The sequence below is a fragment of the Salmo salar genome, chromosome ssa16 (genome assembly GCF_905237065.1).
Source record: "Salmo salar chromosome ssa16, Ssal_v3.1, whole genome shotgun sequence".
NCBI lineage: Eukaryota > Metazoa > Chordata > Actinopteri > Salmoniformes > Salmonidae > Salmo > Salmo salar.
Window position 1 is genome coordinate 76,253,308 of NC_059457.1, and position 26,565 is coordinate 76,279,872.

General features: G+C 45.2%; 1 protein-coding gene across 1 annotated transcript in view; it reads right to left on the minus strand.

The window, feature by feature from the left end:
* LOC106592612 (striated muscle preferentially expressed protein kinase) overlaps positions 1–26,565 on the minus strand; it is a 56,653-nt gene that overhangs the window by 17,822 nt on the left and 12,266 nt on the right. Inside the window, 22 exon segments of the mRNA XM_045697861.1 lie at positions 1,101–1,301; positions 1,746–1,845; positions 2,400–2,568; positions 2,744–2,856; positions 2,990–3,286; positions 3,537–3,743; positions 3,858–3,962; positions 4,091–4,210; positions 4,579–4,814; positions 4,977–5,166; positions 5,319–5,477; positions 5,726–5,799; positions 6,700–6,886; positions 7,075–7,250; positions 7,350–7,438; positions 7,548–7,732; positions 10,797–10,979; positions 13,534–13,680; positions 13,809–14,416; positions 14,621–15,547; positions 17,122–17,260; positions 19,396–19,503. Of these exon segments, the coding sequence (XP_045553817.1) occupies positions 1,101–1,301; positions 1,746–1,845; positions 2,400–2,568; positions 2,744–2,856; positions 2,990–3,286; positions 3,537–3,743; positions 3,858–3,962; positions 4,091–4,210; positions 4,579–4,814; positions 4,977–5,166; positions 5,319–5,477; positions 5,726–5,799; positions 6,700–6,886; positions 7,075–7,250; positions 7,350–7,438; positions 7,548–7,732; positions 10,797–10,979; positions 13,534–13,680; positions 13,809–14,416; positions 14,621–15,547; positions 17,122–17,260; positions 19,396–19,503 (4,720 nt within the window).

Genomic DNA, 26,565 nt, shown 5'->3' on the forward strand with positions numbered 1-26,565 from the left:
ACTAGGTTTCCTCTTTTATCTGTGGATTAATTGTTGGAGTAGAGAACACACGATTTTGAGTGACCCATAATGGGTCAAAATTCTACAAAGATCCAGAAAAAAAGGACCATAAGCATTTCAGGTAAAATAAACGAATGTTTTCTTAATCCAGAGGCGCTACATCACAAAACCTACTGGAACGCTTGCGAAACAGACCAAACAGACTAGGGTTTGGTGTTTGAGAAGTGAAAAATCTAAAGGCACAAGCTAGATTGGAGCCAATGTCTTAAGGAGTTGAACATGTCTTAAGGAGTTGAACATGTCTTAAGGAGTTGAACATGTCTTAAGGAGATGAACATGTCTTAAGGAGTTGAACATGTCTTAAGGAGTTGAACATGTCTTAAGGAGTTGAACATGTCTTAAGGAGATGAACATGTCTTAAGGAGTTGAACATGTCTTAAGGAGTTGAACATGTCTTAAGGAGTTGAACATGTCTTAAGGAGATGAACATGTCTTAAGGAGTTGAACATGTCTTAAGGAGTTGAACATGTCTTAAGGAGTTGAACATGTCTTAAGGAGTTGAACATGTCTTAAGGAGTTGAACATGTCTTAAGGAGATGAACATGTCTTAAGGAGTTGAACATGACAAAAACAACTTTATATCGAAGGAATGCCTTTGATTTAACGGCCTGCACATTCACAGTTCGGCGCGAGACCCAATGACGTGTTTCTGCACATGAGCTTTGCTAGCCAACGTCACCATGACATCGCCTACAAGTGTGATCAGGGATTTCTATTGGAGAAGCAGTTTTAGCCTATCTGAATACTGTACTGTCTTTGGTTTATCGCCCAGGACAAATTAGCTAGCAAGAAATTAGCTAAATGTCCATGAATGTTTCATGTGTTTTGACCTCTCCCCAAATTAATATAGTTGGTTCACAGTTGGTTTGGTATTTTAACCTGCGTGTCGTGAATGCGTCTGGTCGGGATAGACGAAATCAACATGCGCATGATGGCGCACGATGGCGCGCGCGGACGCATGCGCAGAGCTGGTTAGGTCATCATGTTATGGATTTTCTGACAACTGAAATGAATCAAATAACCAGTCAGTGAAAGGATACAGCTCAGTGATGATGACAACCATGTTCTTCTTCTCAAAGGCGTCATGGAAGTAGAGGATTTTCTCATGGTTCAGCTCTGACAGAAGGTTCATCTCTCTCAGGGCCAAGGCCTTCCTCTTGGCCCTCGCAGACACGAACTTGGCCGCGTACTCCACCTTCCCCTTCTTCTCAGTCACCCTCTTCACATAGGAGAACGCCCCACTGGAAAATAGTCACACAATGATGATATCATTGCAATAACTCTAGGAGAATGACCAAATCTTTCAATGGGATTGAGTTCTGAGAAACCAAAAGTCCTAGTTGAGAAAGTAAAGGGACATGAGTATTAAACGGTACGTGACACCTTGTTATTGTTCAACTTCTGGTGAGTCAAGCCAAGCTCTACCAGAGAAAAACAAAAACAAATAGCCTTTGTGATGTGTTCCTCTATTGACGGGTGACTCACCTCTCCTCTATTTCTGTCTGCTATCATTATGCAGTCAGGGTGTTGTTTGGTGTGGTGGAATTCCCCTTACTGACCTTTGTGGCCACCGTTCACAGTGCAATTTAATACACATAGTAGCTACCACTCGCAAAGCCTTTAAATACAGAAGAGATAGCCTGGCTGAGCGGATGTTGTTGGTGATTGCCTGGTCCATGACTCACCGTCCTATCTCCTTGTGTACATCGTAGTAATCAGTCAGCCTCCGCATCTTCCTCAAAATGGACCCCTCATCCTCCATGGGCTCCACCACCTCCTTCCTCACTGCAGGCAGAGGGTTGGAACAGGGGGCAAGGTTAATGTGGGCTGGTGGGTGGTTTGTGTGTGTGTGTGTGTGTGTGTGTGTGTGTGTGTGTGTGTGTGTGTGTGTGTGTGTGTGTGTGTGTGTGTGTGTGTGTGTGTGTGTGTGTGTGTGTGCGTGTGTGGGCTGACAGATGGTTTAATAGTCTCAGACACCTTGTGGTCCAACCCATATGGAGCAGATTTGGTTGTTTAACTCTCGATTACAACAAGCTTTGGCTGAGATATTACAAGGACAAACAGATGCAATCCAACTAAAACTGCAATTTCTGGCAACAACAAATAATAGGAAAAGCCTTGGTACTGTGACATCTGTGTTAACAATATTCAGTATGCAGAAAAAGCACACTTTTCAACAAGAGTGTGTCATTAATACCTTACCATAAGGGTGTGTTAATCAACAATAATTCATCAATTATGTTAGCACAAAGTATCATTCTTGTAGATGTTTTCCAGACTTATTCCAATATCTGTATATATCCTTATACATTTCAGACAGTATAGACGATGGTCCTGACCTTTGTGGACGGTGAGTTCAGCCTTGCAGGAGACTTGCCCAGCCAAGTTCTTGGCGGTGCAGGTGTACACCCCTGAGTCCTCAGGCCGGGCGTTCAGCACCACCAGGGAACACTCTGTATCATCGTACACAAAGGTGAAGTGACTGCTCTCCGACAGCAGAGTGTCATCCTGGAACCACAGAACAGATAACCACAATCAATTCCACTTGATCAACTATCATGGAGGGGTAGGTTTGTTTTCCTGGAACGACAAAGGAGTTAATCATCCAACAACCTGCTTAATCACTGCAGAATAAGTTTATGTGGTTAATGATATGATATCCATCCATTGACTCTTACCATACCTTGTACCACAGAATATCAGGATCGGGTTGTCCCTCGACAACCACAGCAAAGCGAGATGTCTCTCCAACATGTATTTCCAAGTCCTCCATGATGGACTCAAATTTAGGACGCACTGTTGGGAGAAAAGGAGGATAGAGAGTTTGGGGTCAGTTTGGCTTTTTACCTCATCATAGTTACAGTAAGCACCAAGGCTGTTAGCTGATTCTAGATCTGCACATAGGGGTGAACTTTGACCCCAAACTCACCTCCCATGGCCAGTAGGATGGTACAGAGGTCACTGCCAAACTGGTTGTTGGCTGTACAGACCAGCTGACCGGTGTCAGTGCTCTTCACCCTCTGGATCTTTAGGGTGTGTTGATCATCGTCTGGCATGCTCATCTCAAACATCCCTGGCTTGTTGAGCAAAACCACTCCCCTCCTCTTCCAGGTGACCACAGCATTGACGTGGTTAAGGGTGAGGGTGATGCTCACGGACTGGTTCTCCACCACGTACACAACGTCAGGCTTGTCCAGGATGATGGGAGCTTTCCTCAGATAGGGACCTGATAGGGATCAAAGGTCAAATGATCAGGGGATCAAACCATCATCTCTGATGTGTTGACAGACCATCATTCTCTCACAATAGTAGATCCTATATATCCGGCTCGAAGGACCATGTAATTATAATATTTTTGTACACCTGCTGCAATGTGTTTGGTGACATTGCTTTTGCACTACGCAAATTTTTACATAAATCCATTTAACCTTTGACCCTCCAACATAACTGTAGAGACTTGGAGCTTATAAAAGCACCTCTATCCATGAGCTGCACCAGGTCAGTGGAGGGGGAGGGTTTGCTGAGGAGTTTGGCGGTGGCCGCTAGGACCCTGAAGGCGTAGCGGACTCCCTTGGAGAGACCAGTGACTGTGTAGGTGGTCTCTCTCAGGTTGGAGGCTATGATGCTCCACTGGATGGAACCCAGAGGCTGCTGCTGCACCGCATACATCAAAGAACTGCCATCTGGAAGTACAACCATGAGGGTTACTGTAGTACTGTAGCGAATTTGGAGGGTAGAGTAGCCTGAAAGGGACTCGAATCCAGGTCCCTGGGACTCTCAGTTATATTGAGGCATACCTATGGAAGAGTCAAGCCTCTTTGGTTTCTTCCAGCTGAGTGTTATGGTCTTCCCTGTTATGGACTCTACCACTGGAGGACCATCGGGGGGATCAGGAACAATATCTACCAAAGGAAAATACAAATGTACCAACACACACCCATACTGTACTCAGTTGGCACAATAATTCTCGTGGCTTTTTTGGTTGGAGCACCTGTTGCTGTGATTGCTGGTGGATGGTCCCCATCCATACCTGTGATGTAGAGGTGTGCGTAGCAGGCTGCCTTCCCCACTTTGTTGGAGATGACACTCTTGTAGACGCCCCCATGGCCGTGACACACACAGCGGATGACCAGACTGTGGACATCCCTGTCTGGAGGAGGAAGAGAGAGAGAGATGACGCAGGTAGAGGAGGGAGAGAGAGAGAGATAACTAATGTAGAGGAGGGAGAGAGAGAGAGAGATAACTAATGTAGAGGAGGGAGAGAGAGAGATGACGCAGGTAGATGAGGGAGAGAGAGAGAGATAACTAATGTAGAGGAGGGAGAGAGAGAGATGACGCAGGTAGATGAGGGAGAGAGAGAGATGACTAATGTAGATGAGGGAGAGAGAGAGATGACTAATGTAGAGGAGGGAGAGAGAGAGAGATGACGCAAGTAGAGGAGGGATAGAAAGAATAAGAGTGAGAGCGAACGAGAGAGAGAGAGAGAGAGAGAGAAATAGAGAGAGATTGCTTCCTTACGCTGGGTCATCTTCCTGTCGTCTGTGCTGTGTATCTTCTTGCCGTTGTGGTACCAGGCGATGGTGGGGTAGGGCAGGCCCGCCACCTTACACTTTAGCACCGCCTCCTTCCCCTCGATCATCTCCAGGTCAGCCAGGGGCTTGACGAAGTCAGGCATGGTCCTCTGCTCCTGCTCCACCTCGCTCTCCAGAACCTCCGGCTCCTCAGCGATGGAAGGCATCTTCTCCAGCTTCGCCCTGGAGAGAAGAAGGAAGCAAATAGAATGAGAGACAGAAGGAAAGGGAAATACAGACGAGAAGACAATGAAACACGCCTATTATTTGTTTTTAGATCACTGAGATGAGGAGAAGCCACTTCAGACTAGTGGGATCACCCCACGTCTATGGTTTTCCCCGTACATGTGAGAAGAGATAGCGGGCCGCGGTTCCTGCATGTAGAGTTCGGCTGTGCACTCCGCCTTTCCACGTGCGTTCTTAGCGACGGCTGTGTAGAAGCCCTCCGTGTCACTGCTGACGTGAGTGATGACCAATGAGTAACGACCTCCTTCCTGCAGGAGACGCACATTCTCACTCTCCTCCACCGGGTTCTCTGGATGGAGATAAACAGAATATGGTAGATTCATAAAGAGTCAACCAATGGGGTAACGAAGAGACATTACGAGCCATACTAGCCTACATTACCAATTTGCTGTCCATTCTGTACCAATAGGAAATACAGTACATTCTAAGAGAGATACTTACCGAAATGGTTCCAGGTAACGACGGGAGGTGGGGACCCGCTGACCTTGCAGTCAAAACGGGCGGTGCGACCCTCTATGACCTCCAGGATGTCCAGCTTGCGGGTGAACAGGGGCTCCCTGGAGGGAGTGACCTTTAGGTGGGCACTGGAGGTCAACTCCTCTGGAACAGGAATGAAAATCACCAGCAAATACATTAATGGTTTATAAGTAGTTTATAGACAAGAAGTGATTTACAAATTATTAAAAAAGACGTTTTAACTCATTGGTTGAAATTGTGTGATCATCATTTTTGGTTCTTGCCAAATAGTGTGGCTGTATCATTACATTACTTACAACAGCAGCAATTCATTACTGCCGTATAAACCCATTATTTGGCAAGGAAGTTTTCTTTCTGGAGTTGTCATTTACCTTTGGCAGTGCTCAGCTTGCAGGTGTATGTTCCACTGTCGTCTTCATGTAGTGAGTTTAACAGCAGCCGGCACCTGTAATAGAAATCCCCTCTGTCAGCTGCCTGGACCTTATTACACGCTCCATGAGCTAACACTGCCTCACATCCACTTGTGTGGGCTGTTTCCTTCATTAGAAAAAGTGAATGTCCATTCACAGTTTGCTTATGGATGAAATGTTGTTGTATCAGAAATTGAATTTTGAAGGCCCCCTCCATATTGCTCCAATCTACTCAGATCAGAGTGGATGAAGGAGAAAGGGGCATGGAAAGGAAATCACTTCAAAGATTTGAGGCACACCCTCTATCGCTCTCACCCATTCAATCAAGGGAAAGGGAAGGAATTCACTTAAAAGCATTGAGGCACCTTTCCCTTTCATAGTGTCTAAGCCAGGGCACTCCAACCCTGTTCCCGGAGAGCTACCCTCCTGTAGGGTTTCACTCCAACCCTGTTCCCGGAGAGCTACTCTCCTGTAGGGTTTCACTCCAACCCTGTTCCTGGAGAGCTACCCTACTGTAGGGTTTCACTCCAACCCTGTTCCTGGAGAGCTACCCTCCTGTAGGGTTTCACTCCAACCCTGTTCCTGGAGAGCTACCCTCCTGTAGGGTTTCACTCCAACCCTGTTCCTGGAGAGATACCCTCCTGTAGGGTTTCACTCCAACCCTGTTCATGGAGAGTTACCCTCCTGTAGGGTTTCACTCCAACCCTGTTCCTGGAGAGCTACCCTCCTGTAGGGATTCACCCCAACCCTGTTCATGAAGAGTTACCCTCCTGTAGGGTTTCACCCCAACCCTGATCCTGGAGAGCTACCCTCCTGTAGGTTTTCACTCCAACCCCTTTCACTCCAACCTCCAACCCTACTTATTAGAATCAGATGCGCTAGATTAGGGTTGGAGCGATAGAAGGGTTAGAGTGCCTTGGTCTAGGCCTACCCACCTCTTCCCGTTAAAGGTCATCTTGCAGTTGAGCAGTGCCGGCTGAACCAGTTTACCATTGGACAGCCAGTCTACCTCCACATCCAGAGGCCCAGTCATGTGACACTCAAACATGGCCGACTCTCCGGCCCTCACCGCCACGTCTCGCACCTCTCTGATGATGGCCAGGGCTTCCTGTGCCGGGGAGGCTGGGGAAAAGACAGAGGAGAGACCAACACAGATCTGTTACTGTTGCGGCTAGAAACTCAAGCATTTTGCTGCACCTGCAATAACAATACACTTTGATTTGATTTTGAGCTTTTTCAAAATGCAGCTGGCACCAACCCTAATGGTCAGTCACTGACGCTGGTCTTGTGGATTTTGGAGTGATCTTTACCTTTGACCTCTAGTTTGCATTCGCTCTGCTTGGTTCCATATTCGTTGATGATCTTGCAGGTGTAGAGTCCTGCATCAGATCTCTGTGCTGAAGTGATGATCATTTCACTGGTGCCGTCCTCTGTCTCACGAACAATGAATCTACCACTGGTTTTTAGGGTCACTTTGTCCCTCAGCCTAGGTGATAAAAACAGGTACATTCTGAGCTCTTGCAAAAGCAAACGAGAGAAAGACATGACAAACTGTACTGAAACACACTGAATACTGTATTCTTACCAGTACACCATAGGTTTAGGCTGTCCTCTAACTTTGACAGACATGGTAACCTCCTGTCCCTCTGTCACCCCGTGGTCATTCAGTGCTGCCTATCAAACCAAAAGACTAAGACTGTCTAAAAGCCGAAATATTGAATACTCAATGGCGAGGGGAGAAATCCCCCGTAGACTATTGAGATGCCCGCTGAATCTTCTTTACCTGAAAGGAGGGAGGATCTTTGAAGAAGGCATATTTAGACTGTGGCCCCACCCCTCGTGAGGGTGGTTCTCCAATCTCCATGACCTCCTCCAGGGGGCTCAGGTACTCCTCGTCTGATTGGAGGGGACTCGTGACCTCCACCAGGGGCAAGCTGCTCGGCTTCCCACCATGCACCTTGGTCAGCTCTGGAGAAACAACATTATACTTGTTTACCATATACTGTATCATTTCAATGTATTTTAACGATGTCCCCACCAGAGGAGGCCGGTGGGAGGAGCTGTCAGAGGACGGGCTCATTGTAATGGAACGGTATCAAACACATCAAACATATGGAAACCACGTTTGACTCATCTGCATTAATTCCATTCCAGCCATTACAATGTGCCCATTCTCCTATAGCTCCTCCCACCAGCCTCCACTGGTCCCTACAAAATGGTGCCCCGTGTGAGCACGATCCTTTACAGTATCAAAATGAACAAAACAAGCGCATTGTCCTGTCTATGCAACACAGAGCGAGGTAGGGTGTTAAAAATGAATTTTGTAATATAGATCAAACATTACTCACAATAATTCCACAAAGACGTTTATGGACCGGCACGATATAGTAACATAGTTAACAAAATGGACACATTGTAACTTGATAGTGTTTGTGAGGCGTAAAGCTCAGAGAATGTAGCAATAAGCATTAACTGAATTGCTAGAATATTCTAAATTAGTTTCCCAACAAGCAGCGTATAAGTGCTCCACTGTCTTCTGCTCTGCTTGTGTGTTGCTCTACTTGTATCACCATGGTGACAAGAGTGTTTGAAGAGATGAGCGATTTGGCTGGAGCGATGGAGACACACACACACACACACATTGCTGAGGGACCCTTTGAAGTGACCAGCGCTGGACAGATAATGGATTAATCCCTGAATCCCTGACCCAATCATTCTGTGAGACTAGCCCAGCACCACAGGAGACACATTGTCACATTGTCACCACCAGCCTCTCCACAAGTCACAGTTAATTCAGCTCCACAGAGGAACCATAGTATTGTAGCAGCCACCTCTTAACAAAACCATGGGCTCCAGAATTCAATTTCACTGGCAAGATAAACAGACAATGTTCTGACAATCGAACGAGAACAATCGACAGAAGCAGTAGATAAAATATGAAAAGTTTCTCTCCTGTTAGGAAAAAGAACAGGGTAGCTTAGTATATATAGAAACAGCTTGCTTAGATTGCTTGGCCATACACATGAAGAGATAAAGTGATCAGCATCACAGAGACTAAAGCTAAACAAGGACGTCTGCAGAAAGAACAGAGGACATAGAGGCATTCTAGATGTTTCGAGGTCTGAGAACCAGAAATGAATGAGTAAACAAGTGAAAACCCTTTGATGTTAAAATGTTCCAATTTCTTCTAACCATGACTAAGACGTTTCAGATGTGGAGATCGAGGACTCACCTAAGAAGTTACATGGCAGAGTGGAGCCTGTGCACAGACAACCAGCACCAGCTTTATTTCTGTAATGCTGCCAACGTTTACACAAATGCTGCATGAAGCAAGCCTTCCTAGCCTGCTGCTAATAATCTACCAATTCAATCTCATCCTCCTCTCCCTCTCTCCCTCACTTTCCTCCTCCTTCTTCAGCTCCAAATTATCTTTTTCCTTTTCTCTGTCCTCCAGCAATATTACATCAACCCACATGCCCTGTAGCCTGAAGGCTTTGATACAAAAAAAAATGTAAATGATAAAATCAAGTCAGACTGCAATATTGCAGTATTTATGTGATTCATAAACACCAAAGACTTTTGGAAAGCATCTCATATTGTGGGTATATATTCCAGTTGCAAAAACTCAGCATTTGATGTACGTGGGTTAAATTCAGACGTTTTAATACCCTAAATCTCCTCTAATACACGACCGTATAAATCCCAACTTGATGCGCCAAAATCCTCACCCACCCCACAGAACCATAGCAACATGACTCATAATCTTGTTGTACATGAGTTTGGCAATTCCCCTGACACTAGCATCTCAGGGTGGAATCATCACAGATAAAGAATGGGTCTGTGATAGTAACATTAATCTCACACTGGGACATACAACAGACCGCCATTGAGAACAAGAGGCTGCTATAAATACCTAGTGGTAGCCTCCACTGGCCTAATATGGCCAAGCAGGCCTGGACGCTGAGCTAGCGCCAGAAAGTTACAGCAGTAGTGTTCACTCTACAGGATAACACTGTGCAGAGACATTACAGGACTGGAGAAAGAGCTTGTGGCACATTCAAAGGAAGTTTAATTAGTTTGGCTTCCTCAAAAGATATGGAAGGAGTGGCTCTAAGAGAGCGAGAGACATTTATGAGCATATTGTATGTATATTGGATTGTCACAGAGATCTGTGTATTTCTGTTGGAGGTAATAATTCTATTATTGCAGCCATTACTCAAGTGACTGGAAAGGACTGTGGTTGCGTTTTGATTTGATGCAGGAGTGGTACTGTTTGTCTGCATTGAGAGCTGTGGTGTGATTTATCTTTTTATATAACCACAATTCAAACTATTGACTATTGACCGAACCAACAGACATCTCAGCTAATAATACACAAACTAAAGTTTTATGTCCAAGAGGAATACGCATTCTGTTGACAAAGACTAATCCCCAGTTTTGAACATCCGTCTAACTGACTGAAAACCCGGGGACCTTTAGTGACTGGCAGGCAAATCTTTGTTTTGAAATCCACCAGGGGACCCAAATGCCTTTCACAAATTATGAGTTACCATGGCAACTATCTGTGAATGGAGCTTGGACTTGGGATGGGATGCCCCTTTGTAGTTATGAAGACAAAATGTCAGAGCAGAGCTGGCAGGGGATTAGGATGGGGAGTTGTGGTGTTTGCGTGTGAGTGTGTGTGTGTGTGTGTGTGTGTGTGTGTGTGTTTGTGTGTGTGTGTGTGTGTGTGTGTGTGTGTGTGCATGTGTCTGTCTGTCTGTCTGTCTGTCTGTCTGTCTGTCTGTCTGTCTGTCTGTCTGTCTGTCTGTCTGTCTGTCTGTCTGTCTGTCTGTCTGTCTGTCTGTCTGTCTGTCTGTCTGTCTGTCTGTCTGTCTGTTTTTTTGTGTGTGTGTGTGTGTGTGTGTGTGTGTGTGTGCATCACAGACCAAAAAAATGGTGTGCCTTTGATTCCTAGTCAATTGATCAACTAGAATGTATGGCCTTCTGTGTTCATGCCTGTGTGAGTGTGTCTATCTGTAACCCAGCTCACCTGATTTGATGTAGAGCGTGGCGTTGCAGGATGCTTTCCCGGCCGCGTTGACAGCGGTGACGCAGTACGTCCCGGCGTCTCCAGGCCTCATCTGGGTTATCAGTAGGGAGTGCTGCTCCCCCTCAGCCTTGACCACATGGGACGGGCTGCTCCTTATCAGAACGTTACTCTTCTTCCAAGTCACTGCATTCCAAGGGGTCACACACAAAGACACATCTCAGACCACACTCAGACAACTTAATCACAGTCCCTTCCCCTGTGTCTAGGTGCAGAATGATGTGAGGCCCCTAAGCACCAATCCAAGGTCAGTTTGACATACAGGAAATATTCAGACCCCTTCCCTTCATCCAGATTTTCTGACATTACAGCCTTATTCTAAAATAGCTTAAAAAAAAAATATGTACTCATCAATCTACACACAATACCCCATAATGACAAAGCGAAAATAGGTTTTTAGAAATTTTTGCAAATATATTGAAAATAAAAAACAGAAATATCTTATTTACATAAGTATTCAGACCGTTTGCTATGAGACTCGGAAATGAGCTCAGGCGCATCCTGTTTCCATTGATCATCATTGAGATGTTTCTATAACTTGATTGTCCACCTGTGGTAAATTCAACTGACTGGACATGATTTGGAAAGGCACACAGCTGTCTTTATAAGGTCCCAAAGTTGAAAATGCATGTCAGAGCAAAAACCAAGCCATGAGGTCAAAGGAAGTGTCTGTGGAGCTCCAAGGCAGGATTGTGTCGAGGCACAGATCTGGGGAAGGGTACCAAAAAATGTCTGCAGCATTGAAGGTCACACAGTGACCTCCATTATTCTTAAATGGAAGAAGTTTGGAACCACCAAGACTCTTCCTAAAGCTGGCTGCCCGGACAAACTGAGCAATCGGGGGAGAAGGGCCTTGGTCAGGGAGGTGACCAAGAACCCGATGGTCACTCTGGCAGAGTTCTAGAGTTCCTCTGTGGAGATGGGAGAACCTTCCAGAAGGACAACCATCTCTGCAGCACTCCACCAATCAGACCTTTATGATAGAGTGGCCAGAGGGAAGCCACTCCTCAGTAAAAGGCACATGACAGCCCACTTGGAAAAAGCCACCTAAAGGACACTCAGACCATGAGAAACAAGATTCTCTGGTCTGATGAAACCAAGATTGAACTCTTTGGCCTGAATGCCAAGAGTCACATTTGGAGGAAACCTGGCACCATCCCTACATGTACGGTGAAGCATGGTGGTTGCAGCATCATGCTGTGGGGAGGATTTTCAGGGGCAGGAACAGGGAGACTAGTCAGGATCGAGGGAAAAATGAAGAGAGCAAAGTACAGAGAGATCCTTGATGAAAACCTGCTCCAGAGCGCTCAGGACCTCAGACTGGGGCGATGGTTCACCTTCCAACAGGACAGCGACCCTAAACACACAGCCAAGACAATGCAAGTGTGGCTTCAGGACAAGTCTCTGAATGTCCTTGAGTGGCTCAGCCAGAGCCCGGACTTGAACCAGATCGAACATCTCTGGAGAGACCTGAAAATAGCTGTGCAGTGACGCTCCCCATCCAACCTGACAGAGCTTGAGAGGATCTGCAGAGAAGAATTGGAGGAACTCCCCAAATACAGGTGTGCCAAGCTTGTGTCGTCATTTTTTTTAATGTATTTTATTTCACCTTTATTAACCAGGTAGGCCAGTTGAGAACAAGTTCTAATGTACAACTGCGACCTGGCCAAGATAAAGCAAAGCAGTTCTACACAAACAACACAGAGTTACACATGGAATAAACTAAATGTACAGTCAATAACACAATGGAAAAGTCTATATACAGTGTGTGCAAATGAAGTAAGATTAGGGAGGTAAGTCAATAAATAGGCCATAGTGGCGAAATAATTACAATTTAGCAATTAAACACCGGAGTGATAGATGTGCAAAAGATGAATGTGAAAGTAGAGATACTGATGTGCAAAGGAGCAAAAAAATAAATAACAATATGGGGATGAGGTAGTTGGGTGGGCTATTTACAGATGGGCTATGATAAGGTGCAATGACCTGTAAGCTGCTCTGACAGCTGGTGCTTAAAGTTAGTGAGCGAGATATGAGTCTCCAGCTTTAGTGATTTTTGCAATTCGTTCCAGTCATTGGCAGCAGAGCACTGGAAGGAAAGGCGGCCAAAAGAAGATTTGGCTTTGGGGGTGACCAGTGAAATATACCTGCTGGAGCGCGTGCTACAGGTGGGTGCTGCAATGGTGACCAGTGAGCTGAAATAAGGCAGGGCTTTACCTAGCAAAGACTTATAGATGACCTGGAGCCAGTGGGTTTGGCGACGAATATGAAGCGAGGGCCAGCCAACGAGAGCATACAGGTCGCAGTGGCGGGTAGTATATGGAGCTTACCCAAGAAGACTCAAGGCTGTAATCGCAGCCAAAGGTGCTTCAACAAAGTACAGAATAAAGGGTCTGAACACTAATGTAAATGTGATATTTCCGTAGAAAATGTTTAACAAATTTGCGAAAATTTCTAAAAAACAGTTTTTGCTTTGTCATTATGGGGTATTGTGTGTAGATTGATGAGGGGGGAAATGATTTAATCCAATAAGGCTGTAACGTAACAAAATGTGGAAAAAGTCAAGAGGTCTGAATACCTTCCGAAAGCACTGTATTACCTCATCATGGTCCAAATGTGTTTGGGAAAGGCAAAAGCCTACCCCAGAGCTTTGCTTAACCTCTACCTGGAGATGATCTACCTGTTGGGAGGGGGCTGCCAGTGATGACACATTTGAGCAGGACCTCAGAGCCAGCGGTGGCGATGGTGTCCCCCAGGGGCCTCTCAAACGCTGGTTTCTCAGCTGGCCCCTCATCTGCCGACATGTAAGAGTCATCTGAATCGTCTCCTACAACAGAAAGGCAGGAGCTGTATTACTTTCCTTCTATACTGCAGATATTAATGTATTTAGGATGGTAGCACATTAATGTCTAGCTAATGTGTTGCCCAGTGGATACCCGCAATTCAGTGTCCTACCTGTCTCAGGAGACATAGGCTGACTTTCCCAAGACTTTCCCGAGACTTTTCCCTTCTTCTGAGTCTTGGAAGCCCTGTCCTCCCTCTTCCCTGCTCTTCTCGTCTTTTCTCTCTCTCTCTTCTCTCCGGCCTCATCCTCTTCCATTTCCATGAGCTCGTCCTCCACCAGGATGGTAGGAATGGTCATCTTCAGCGCGGGAGACGTCCTCCCCGGCTCTCCCTTCCGTCTCTTCATTAGAGGGCTGATGGAAGGGGTGGAGATGGGGGTGGGGGACAGTCGTGGGGGCTTGGGGGGATAGGCGGAGGCTGGATCTTTGGCAGGGGTCGGTGATGGTCCTCTCTGCATAGTGGGGCTTGGAGACCTGGGGCTTGGAGGCCTGCGGTGGTGTAGAGGTTTCTCAAGATCTTTAGGAGAGGAAGGCCCTTTGGGGTAGGTAGACGGTGCTCTTTGTGCGGTAGGGGTTGGAGACCCGGGGTGGTCCATCCTGGGTGGAGGCTGCTCCAGCTCTTTATCAGCCAAAGGCCCTTTGGGTGTTGGAGATACAGGTGGTTGTTCCTCGGCCGTGTGTGGAGGCTTCGCTGCTGCGGGAGAGCTCCGAAGGACCTCCCTGTGTCAAATGCATTATGTAATGTTGGCACAGAAAATAGAACAGAAAGGAATTATGTCATTTATATCTGTAATGTGTGTGTACATATATCACTATTGAGCTGTCAGAGTAGTGTGTACCAACGCACACAGGCACACACACACGTACACACAAATCGACCAACACAAAACACACACACAGTGTTAATGGATCATCTCAGCCTACCTGGTTGGGCTTTTCCGCGTGACTCTTGATGAGGGTGATCGTCGTCCTGGTAACTGGTTAACCAGTACTGTCTCCATGGAAACAGAGCCTTTCCCCACACTTTTAGACTCAGACGGCTGAGCTGACGCTGAAGCTGAATCATACTGCTCCCGTTGCGGAACATTCCTTTGATCTGTCAGACCCTTCTCATGGGATTGGGATGATTTTCGGGACGAAACACTCTCTTCAACACTCTTCCCTAATAGTCCTCTCTCCTCCAGGACCTTCTCCCTCTCTTCCAGCTTCTTGACCACCTGAGGGGGAATAGGCTCCAGCTTGCCCACGGACCGTCTCTCCATCTGGGGCAACTGCTCGGTGGAGTAGGCCTTCTTCAGGTTGGGCCTCCCCACCAGCTTCTTGATCCTGGCCAGCTCCTCTGTGAACTTGTTCTGGAAGCTCTGGACCCTCTGCTGGTAGCTTGGTTTGTCCTCCAAAGACGAGGCCCTCTTCTTTCCGAACGTGGAGCGCCTCGAGGCCGCGGCATCCGGCTGGCTTGTCCCCTCCTCTTTGGAGACCCCCTCCAGATTGCAGGATGCCGCCCGGCCGAAAGACCGCCCAGATCTGACCCCCGCACTCACCTCACTCACCTTTTGTTCAAACTCCTTGATCTTGTCAAAGATCTTGGGTGCAGCACGGGCCAGTTTGGGTGTCTTGCCACCACTGCTGCCGCTGCTTGAAGTATGGGAGGAGGCTCCTGAAAACATCCCTGGGAGTTTGTTTTTGACCACAGCTCCTCCTAGGGAAGGGTCCTGGGTACTGTGTGAGGTGACACTGTTCTTATGGGAGCTGAAGGATGTTGTGGGTTGGGATACAGTTTGACTGGACTGGAGTGAGGCAGGACTGAAGGATGGGCCTGTTTGGGTTTGGGGGAGAGAAGGAGATGGGATCCTGGAAGATGGGGGTTTTAGGGAAATGGAAAGTTAGACGTACAAAGAAGGGACACGGAGAGGCCCAGGTTTTTGGAAGAGGAAGAAAAGCCATTGGATGTGTGTGTGTGTGTGTGTGTGTGTGTGTATGTAGTGTGTGTGTGTGTGTGTGTGTGTGTGTGTGTGTGTGTGTGTGTGTGTGTGTGTGTGTGTGTGTGTGTGTGTGTGTGTGTGTGTGTGTGTGTGTGTGTGTGTGTGTGTGTACGTAAATGAGTGTCCACTGCTTTACGAAATAGTAATACTGCTTAAAGTCAATATAATTTGAGTGTTGATTTCTCATCAGGACAGAGGTACCTTTCACAAATAAACAGAACATGGAATGGCCATGAATGAAGTGATTTTAGCACAGATAACACTTAACTTCTATGGACACAAATCTCAATACACTATAGAAGATTATGCATGGGTCTAACACAACATGTGTAGGAGCCAAATAGATCATATTGTATATTTGTATGTTTCCAATTCATGATCCCTGTCAAGTATATGTTCCCCCTCTACAGGCCAATGGAGAACACAGTTAAAAGTCATACAAGCTCCAAGGCCTACTGGGAGTGACTGGAATGGCAGCACACAGGCTTTTGCCCATACCAGACCATGACATGAATGGTCAATGTTATCATGTTGCAGTGACACATAGAGAAATAATACGAGTCCTGTATGAATTCATCTAATACTAACTCTTCCAACACAACCAGGAAAGACCCCTATTCATCAACTATGAAAACAATCACACATGCTTTGACACACACACACACCTCTGATGTTAGCTGGACACACAGTCAATTTAGTTGGGACGAAACTAGCTCGCTTAGACATGCAGACAAACATCAGCTTTGATTCACACTTCCATTCATGCGTGTGACACCAACGCTATGAAGATATCCAGGATTATCTGATGGTAATGCTAGTAGAACACGGGAAACAGTTTGGTCAATATACATGGCATGCAGAAAAAACCAAGGGAAACCAACGACTTCAGTGGTACTTTTTGATATCGTAATAAAATCGAACCAAGCTCAAGACAGAACTGAACACAGCTGAAAAATGTCATGGCATGAAGTCAAAGGAAGGTATGATTTAAAAAACTAAACAGAAATAATATACTATAGGAAGCAATGATGATTTGAAAAAAGCTAAAAGGCAAGAACACAAAAGGAAATTTAAAATACATTATCAATTCGATAGAAAATATGAAATCTTTGGGAATAAATGGATCTAGGAAAATCATGATGTGTAATATTTTGTGTTTGTTATATCTGTTAAAGTTGGGAAATTGGTTTTGGAGGCCATTCTTTTTTCTAATCAGTGAAAATAAGAAGTTGTCCCTATAAAGGCATGGAAAACGTTCTTCCCCTGTAGAGGCTGAACATGCTTCCATAGTAGTCGCTTCCTACAGACACACTTTCCTCCGACCCCAGCATGGGCTGGTTAGTGCGAGCCAGGTTAGCGTGTGACGCCCGGATCAAGGGCTCCACACCCAGGTGTCTGACTAGGGCCCCTGGCCCCCCATCGGTCCCGCCGCAGAGAGCTTGCCTGCCGGGGTGGGTTGGGTCCTGGGCCCCTGGGGGCCGCGAGCCCAAAGACATGAGCTCCCTCTCCACCACTGGGTCATGGCCCCCAGGAAGGGTGGCCCTCCGGTCAGGGCTGGAGTCCATCATCCTACATCCTTCACCTGCAGGGACAGAGGACAGGGGTCAGGGGTCAGACTGGAGATGGAGATTTAGAGAAGAATGTGGATTAGAGAGAGAGAAATTAAGGAATAAAGGAGAGCGAGAGAGGGAGGAGAGAGAGAGAGAAAGAGGAGAGAGCATGAGAGACAGGAAGAGGGAGCGAGAGAGAGGGAGAGAAAGAGAGAGACAGAGAGACAGAGAGAGAGAGAGAGAGAGAGAGAGAGAGAGAGAGAGAGAGGGAGGGAGAGGGGAGGGGAGGGAGAGTTAAGACAAGCACTGGAGGAATGTCTAAACCAACAAAGATGATTGATTAAGTAGAGAGGCGGGAAAGAAGGAAATAAGCAAATGTGTTCCATCCCAAGCACTGAAACAACCCCCGAGCTCGATCAATCAGATAGTGATTGACATTTTATCGAGTGGAGATGGAGACAGAAATGCGTCGGCAGCTGAAAGAACTTGAAGTCAGCAGCTTCCTTTAACGACTAAACCCATTTATTGGGACGAGACTAGGAAACGAGGGAAAATAAGCAAGCAGCATCTCCCACGAGCACTGAGGATTCTAAACAGACTCAGCTCCACAGACAAAACACACATTCACATCTCTAAAAAGCTCAATATGAGCAAACTGTAGTAGACGGAGGACGGGGCCTACTGATAAAAGCACACAGCCTTCCAAAATCTTGCCGTGCAGATCCTTAAAAGCCTCTCTGGCAGTGAGGTGGATTCCCTCTGGCAGTGCTTCTCCGGGCGCTCCGGGTGGAAGGAAGGGGAGTGGTCTACTAATCCTCCCACGCAGGTGTGGAACAGGAATTTTTTTTATGGGTTTTCCATTTTCCATGACTCATTCTGAAGCTAATGATGATGAAAGACATTATCCTCACACAACACCTTACTAACCACAAGCATCCTACATGTATGCATTATCGGTTAACAAAAGGTTCTGTTGGAACCAATGAAGATTTTTATTTTTATTTTTTGGTAAATTAATTAAATTAGCTGGTGGAATATAATTTATATGCATTAGCTAAGGGACAGTTATAAGAGGAAATGCAATTTGCATTGTTATCTGGTTGATATTTGGTAATGTATTCCACATCTCACTGCAGGTGGGGCGATGAGTGAAAGCCATGTCTTTGTGTTGGTTCCTTTGTATGAAAAGAACAAACACTGAAACACTCCTTCACTCTTATTTGATAGCACCACTCTCTCTTCTTCTCTCCTCTTTTGGGAACGACGGCACTCTTGGTCTGTCAACACGAAACCTTCGAAAGTGCAAACAGTCTCTTTACAACCGAGCAAGGAGGACAGAATTGAAAATAGATTTGTGCTGCTAAAGGAGTGTATCCATATTCATGGACTACATTTAGACAGGCTGGTGACCCCTGTTGTGAAGCATCTGCTTTGGTGGCAACGATGAGCACTGTCATACCCCCATAACAAATCATCATCAGTTCCCTATCAAGTCCTGTTTCATCCATATTTCCATACACAAAGAGTTGGTGCTGTAAGTAAAGGGGCGGCATAATGTGATGTTCACGATGGGGAAATGCTCTGTTTTCTGAAAGCCAGGGCTCTCTATCCAGACCATAACTCTGTAGGGTGGCAGTGACACAGACAGACAGACACACAGACAGACAGACAGACAGACAGACAGACAGACAGACAGACAGACAGACAGACAGACAGACAGACAGACAGACAGACAGACAGACAGACAGACAGACAGACAGACAGACAGACAGACAGACAGACAGACAGACAGACAGACAGACAGACAGACAGACAGACAGACAGACAGACAGACAGACAGACAGACAGAGAATGCAACGGCTCCAAGAGGTTACCTGGCAGCATGTAGGTCAGAATGTCACATTGTCACACCATTACATCATGGCGTGAAGGATTAAAGGAGTCTGTCACATCATATATAGGTTTCATCCAATGAGTAGGGCTTATACCAACATACACATAGTGCCATAACCGACAGTCACGCTAAAGCAATGCAAACACATGCCTTTACTTAGCGCCAGAAGAATTATGCTTATGTCTTAATCCCGGAAACCTGATTTACAGACTTAATTAAGGACGGGCCTTTAAATCACAGATCATGCTCAAGTTAATGAATTAAGTGAATTACCTGCAGGCACTCTATGGCCAGCCTTGTCCTGGTGCCACCCGCCAGGTCCTTCCTTGGTTTCCATGGGTACCTGGGGCTCCGTGGCTTCATCCTCTGTGGTTTCAGAGTCTGAGGGGAGGAAGATGAGGAAGAGGAGGGTGAGAAGAAACCGAGAGAGGAATAAAACAACAGCTGAGTCTGAGTCACGGTGACTAATGACACTTCATTTTCACTTAGCGACAGAGAGGATAATGGGCAATAGAGTTGAGCCTTGGCAGGTCTCCTTCAGAGGTAATACAAGGGGGAGTCACTGAACCGTGATATGAAGCCAGATGTGGCCTCTAGAAATACACCACTAGACTGGTTGAAATACCTTTATAGAAATGACCTTCTAGACTGTCGGTTCTAACTAGGTATGTTACTGGTAATAGAGCAGGCTAGTGCTGAAACCAGACTAGCATCCATTCCATTCCAAACCCATTGGAAGTCTATTGACCCCTACAGAAGACAACGTCAGTAAGGACCATTATACCTCTTTTAACTGCAACAGTGCCCTTTAGCCCACTCATTTATGGTGATTAATATACAGTACCGGTCAAAAGTTTGGACACCCCTACTCATTCATGGGTTTTTCTTTATTTTTTACTATTTTCTACATTGTAGAATAGTAGTGAAGACGTCAAAACTATGAAATAACACATGGAATCATGTAGTAACCAAAAAAGTGTTAAACAAATCAAAATATATTTTAGATTCTTCAAAGTAGCCACCCTTTGCCTTGATGACAGCTTTGCACACTCTTGACATTCTCTCAACCAGCTTCATCTGGAATGCGTTTCCAACGGTCTTGAAGGAGTTCCCACATATGCTGATCACTTGTTGGATGCTTTTCCTTCACTCTGCAGTCCAACTCATCCCAAACCATCTCAATTGGGTTGAGGTCGGGTGATTATGGAGGTCAGGTTATCTGATGAGGCACTCCATCACTCTCCTTCTTGGTCAAATAGCCCTTACACAGCCTGGAGGTGTGTTGGGTCATTGTCCTGTTGAAAAACAAATGATAGTCCCACTAAGCCCAAACCAGATGGGATGGCGTATCGTTGCAGAATGCTGTGGTAGCCATGCTGGTTAAGTGTGCCTTGAATTCTAAATAAATCACTGACAGTGTCACCAGCAAAGCACCCCCACACCATCACACCTCCTCCTCTATGCTTCACTGTGGGAACCACACATGATGAGATCATCTGTTCACCTACTCTGTGTTTCACAAAGGCACAGTGGTTGGAACCAAAAACAAAACATTTGGACTCATCAGACCAAAGGACAGATTTCCACCGGTCTAATGTCCATAGCTCATGTTTGTTGGCCCAAGCAAGACTCTTCTTCTTATTGGTGTCCTTTAGTAGTGGTTTCTTTGCAGCAATTCAACCATGAAGGCCTGATTCACGCAGTCTCCTCTGAATAGTTGATGTTAAGATGTGTATGTTACTTGAACTCTGTGAAGCATTTACTTGTGCTAAAATTTCTGGGGCTGGTAACTCTAACTCCTGTGACGGTGCTCATGAGATTCAGTTACATCATAACACTTGATGGTTTAGGCGACTGCACTTGAATAAACTTGCAAAGTTCTTGAAATTTTCCGAATTGACTGTCCTTCATGTCTGAAAGTAATGATGGACTGCCGTTTATTGCTTATTTTAGTTTTTCTTGCCATAATATGGACTTGGTCTTTTACCAAATAGGACTATCTTCTGTATACCCCCTACCTTGTCACAACACAACTGACATATATTTAGATTTTTTGGGTTATTCTACAATGTAGAAAATAGTACAAATAAAGAAAAACCCTGGAATGAGTTGGTGTGTCCAGACGTTTGACTTGCACTCTATCTCTTTAACAGATATAAGCACCCGATAAGTACTGTAACTGTGGCCTTTGATTTGGAGGCCTTGTGCAAATCATCTCAAAGAAGAGAAGTCGATTCAGCGACCTTTGATGAGATCAATAGAGATGTTACAAAGAAGCTGACATTTCTAGGGAAGGTGTTAAGAAAAAACATGAACCACTTCAGAGACTTAAAAGGACATATTTAATGGGTGAAATACTAGAAGAAACTGTCACATGGTCAGAACTAAATGGTGTATAGTGCAAAACCCTGTGGAAATGTTTGGAATAGAGCAATAGACATATTCAAGAGACAGAGAAATAAAATAGATGGAAAATTATAAAGAAAGAAAGGGAAGAGGAAATGAGTCCAGGCAAACATGGGAGGACCTCATTCACAACAGTATCTTGGCTTGTAGACGTAACAAGAATCTACAAAAAGTCCCATAGGGGCTTAGCACATTGAAATGGCAAATCAATAATAACACACAAGAGAGAGAGAGAGAGAGAGAGAGAGAGAGAGAGAGAGAGAGAGAGAGAAAACAGACAGATGACAACGAGAGAGCGAGAGAAAACAAGACTGGTTTACCATAGCTTTGCTTTCGGCAAGAGCGGAAAACTTCGCTTCCATAGTGGCAGGAAGAGAGGGCAGACGGGAGAGCACAGTTACTATAGAAACCACCATCTCTCTCACCCACACGACCAATCGGCTCCATACCCATTAGAGTCTAAAATCACCAGCCCAAGTGCCAACCCTGACACATACGCTTAGATAGCCTACTGCTGGAGCTTGCTGAGGAAAAGGCAAGCAAATGGGTTATGCCTCGTTTCACTGTCATGTTGCTTTGGATAACAGTATCTGCTAAATGACAGAAGAAAGGGTAAATGTGAAATAGACAATAACAGTGATCATACAGTTTTAACAGTCAATTTCCTTGTGTATTTGGGTTCACCCATCTGTACCAAGTGGGATGGGACTAAATAGCTGGACACACACTGTGCAAGGAATATCGACTCAGCAATATGAGAGGCTGTAATTCAAAATGTCTAGCTGCAATATACACCGTGGATTCAATTAACAGTTGGGTGGAAATATGATTTGGAAAAGGAGCTGTGAGCATTTCTGTTTGACTGAGATTCCAGATGTAATGCTAAACTAAGACCCTCAGAAATGATTCATTCTGTGATGTTATGCAGAGAGGCAACAATATGGTTACAAGAAAATTGCTTGTGGGGGGCGGAGGAGAGGCATTCTGACAGCTAAATAATAAAAAAGCCCACTGTCTTTTTCCTAGCAGCAATTAAAACATGAAAAATGCATGACATCTCTGTACTAGATCCGTTTTTTTAACAAGGATCTTTTTAATACAGAAAGCGTTAAGTGGTTCTCAAACACAACACAAAGCTAAATATGCACAGTAAAACTCAGTTTCGGTGTAATAACTATGTATTAATAACGGTGTAATAACCATTATTAACTGTGTAATAACTATTATTAACTGTTTTATTACTAAGTAATAACTGTGTAATAACCATTATTAACTGTGTAAAACCATTCTTAACTGTGTAATAATTATTATTAACCATGTAATTAATATTATTAACTGTGTAATTACTAAGTAATAACTGTGTAATAACTCATACAGAAAACACACCATGGGTGAACCTTCCAAACGTCTTGGTGGAGTGTCCGGTCCTCTGAAATAATAGAGAGACAGAGGGTTGCATGAGTCAAACCAGCAAAAAGTACAACTGTCATGAAACTTAATGAGTTACTGAAATCAGAGGATTCCATTTTTGTCAGAATCCAAAAGAAAAGGCCCAAACAAGAGAAGAAGCTCATATCTCAAACTCCATAATGTCCTGCATCCTACATCCTTATAACCTAATCTAAAAACCTACACACTGATAACTTGATAAGTCATTACTTCCAATGACTCCTATGACCTTTGATTACTCCTATGACTCCTATGACCTTTGATTACTCCTATGACTCCTATGACCAACCATCGATCAGGACCTTGAAGAGCTCACAGAGAGCTCAATGGAATGACTCATTACAGTACCGAGGCACAGAAAACACTGAAGTCAGAGCAAAGTAATGATTCAACTGCTAGATCAATCAGGCTGCTTTGCTCTCTAAGTACCATGCCTACTGCTACTTGCCAGCCAGAGCCTGGTGATGAAGTGTTGCCTGGTGGCCACAGTGAGACAAAAAACAACCGAAGCAACTAGAAGCGTCCATTGTCAATCTCCTGTTCCTGATTATAGGGAACTCTAGGCAATCATATCAACACATACAGATGTAGGATCTTCATTTGAGACAGTTTGCTACAGCAGGAAAATAATCCTGAAGCAACAGGAAATGTGAATTATTATGTGGATTATAATATTAATATTAATTATAATGTTAATATTATTATATTAATGGACATTCTTTGTAAGGGTAGATACATGTTTCATTAGGGCTAAGTCTGACATTTGAAAGGGGAAATTACAAACTTTAGAAGCCTTTTTAAAACTTGAATAAACCACAAGTTTGGATCTCAGCAACAAAAGAGCGATCAAATTAAGATCCTACATCTGTAGTAGGCGGAACCAGGCACAAACTGCATTTCTGCGCAGTAAAGGTTTCTGGCTTGGCAAGGCTAGGTAATCACTGGGCACCATAGTTTCCTCAAAGCTCTATACTGTTTCTGCCAGAGTTTGGAGAGGAGATTTCACAAGGTTTATACGGTTATTTCGAATATAGACTGTGTCGTACATATTGTACCACATAATTGTACTTGGTCATCTGGTGCTACCTATCAGTTGTCTGCACTGTGGCCCAGTGACACACTTCTCTATTCTCCACAGATCACACAGATAAACGCAATGTCAAATCCAAAATATCAGATGTTCTCTGCCAGGATACATGTTGTAGGTTACACATATGCTAATTAGAATAAAATGTGTTACAAATGGAACATTTATAATATAAATGGCAGAAAAAAAAAATGTTTGACCGTGAAATTTGTCTGAAAGCTGATTTTCCACCCAGCTCCCACAGACATCTTCCCACCAGCCAACAGAATGGGACGTTGACCCCCAGGGTGGCATTCTTTGTTACCGTGTCATGTGGAACTGTAAAGCCATACCCTCTGAGCCACAGAGGCCACTAGAACCCAGAGGACACAGAGGACATTCCACACAGAGAACTATACTACACAAGACCTACTGTACAGTCCTGGATTTATTAACCTATAGTAACAAAGATCTGTGTTTACTGGTAAAATGGTAAAAGGGTGGGGCAACAAAGTATGTATCCTTCTCCTCTTGGTTCCAGGAATCTATCACAAAGCCATTATAGCTCTGTAGTACTCCATGAGAAAACGGCTTAGAAAAGAGCATGCACTAAGTGTAACAAAGCAACTTTGTGTCTGAAAGGTAGAGACTCACCTGGAACCTCTTCTTGGACCAGATTTTCTTCATGTCTAGAAGTAGTGCCTCTGTATGTATCTCTCTTACTCTCTCTCTTTCTATCTCTCGATGCCCTCCTCTGGGTTGCAGATTACCTGTGGCACTTGCTCAGCAAAACATCACTGCTGTGATCCTACCCAAATGGAGTGTGGGTCCAACCACAATAATTCTCACACAAACCATGTAAATAGATTGAGCTCTCTTCACACGCGTGGGTGTTTATAATCCTCTGGTCTGGATGAGAGGAGGAACGTTCGGGATTACAATCCACAAAATCCAGGTGTCTTTGTGTGAGAGTGAGAGTGTTTATCCGCCAAGGTGAGCAGCATCACTCTGACGTAGCAGACTATGCTCTGACTGCTGCCGGAGGAGAAAATGTTCAGCCGAACGCTGACACAAGCCGAGCCGGACTCCATCCCCTCCAGCCCATCCCTCCCTCCTTCATCCAAGCCCCTCCTCGGAGCAACAGCAGCCAGCCAGAGAGGGACAGATTGAGACCCCAACCCGTGAGGACAACAGTGGAAAGGTGTGATCCGGAGGAAGGAAAACTACCTGCTCCTCTAAAGCATCCTCTCTGTCTCCTCTCTCTGACACAGCAGCAGCAGGAGGAATGGGAGGAGAGGAGAGATAGCCGCCAAGAATGAGAAAGAGAGAGAGAGAGAGCAGACAAAGAGAGAGCAGAGGGGAGGCACAGAGGGAGCAGGAGAGAGAGGAGAGGGTAGAGAGAAAGACAGACCAAAACAGATGGAGGGAGAATAGAAAGTGGGAAATAGAATCAGACAGAGTTCCCTCCGTTCTGTTGACATCATAAACCCACAGTTGAAGTGTGCCCCGCTTCCAACCCCACCCTCCCCAAAATCCAAATCCTTAATCCAAACTGCCTCTTTTTTCGGGATCCCTCTCTCCTCTCCTCCTCTGCTTTATTCTCTTTAGCTCCAGTATCTTCACAGAGGAGAGGAAGAATGCAGCCTTCGGAAAACAGCCTCCCCACCCCCAGGGCATCAATTATACATTCATGGTCCATGTCTTTGACGTTCCACTAAATCTGACTTCACGCTAAATAGCAATCAGTTATTTGCACCAGTGAACAGAGCAGAATTGCCCCTCTCCATTTATCTCGCTCTGCTTCAACTCTGTCCCCAACACTACACATGGCATAGATAGATTAGCTTGATGGCTAGCTGGTGCAACACACAAGCTGTGCACGCCATAGTCTCTGACAGATACACGCCATAGTCTCTGACAGATACACACCATAGTCTCTGACAGATACACACCATAGTCTCTGACAGATACACGCCATAGTCTCTGACAGATACACACCATAGTCTCTGACAGATACACGCCATAGTCTCTGACAGATACACACCATAGTCTCTGACAGATACACACCATAGTCTCTGACAGATACACACCATAGTCTCTGACAGATACACGCCATAGTCTCTGACAGATACACGCCATAGTCTCTGACAGATACACAAATCAATAGGAACAACAAACACCATGGATACATTCACTGTACATTTCACATCAACAGTAGGTTGTGCGTTTGTCTTTGTGGTGTTTTATACACAGTGTATCTCTCTCACTACGTTAGTGCAGGGTTTCCCAAACTGGGTCCTGGGGCCCCCCCTGGGTGCACGTTTTGGTTTTTGCCCTAGAACTACACAGCTGACTAAAATAACCAACTCATCATCAAGCTTTGATGATTTGAATCAGCTGTGTAGTGCCAGGTCAAAAAACAAAATGTGCACCCAGAGGGCCCCAGGACCCAGTTTGGGAAACCCTGCGTTAGTGTGTCAGTAGGTCAGAGTGTGTGAGGGAAATGGAGTCTTAACCATCAA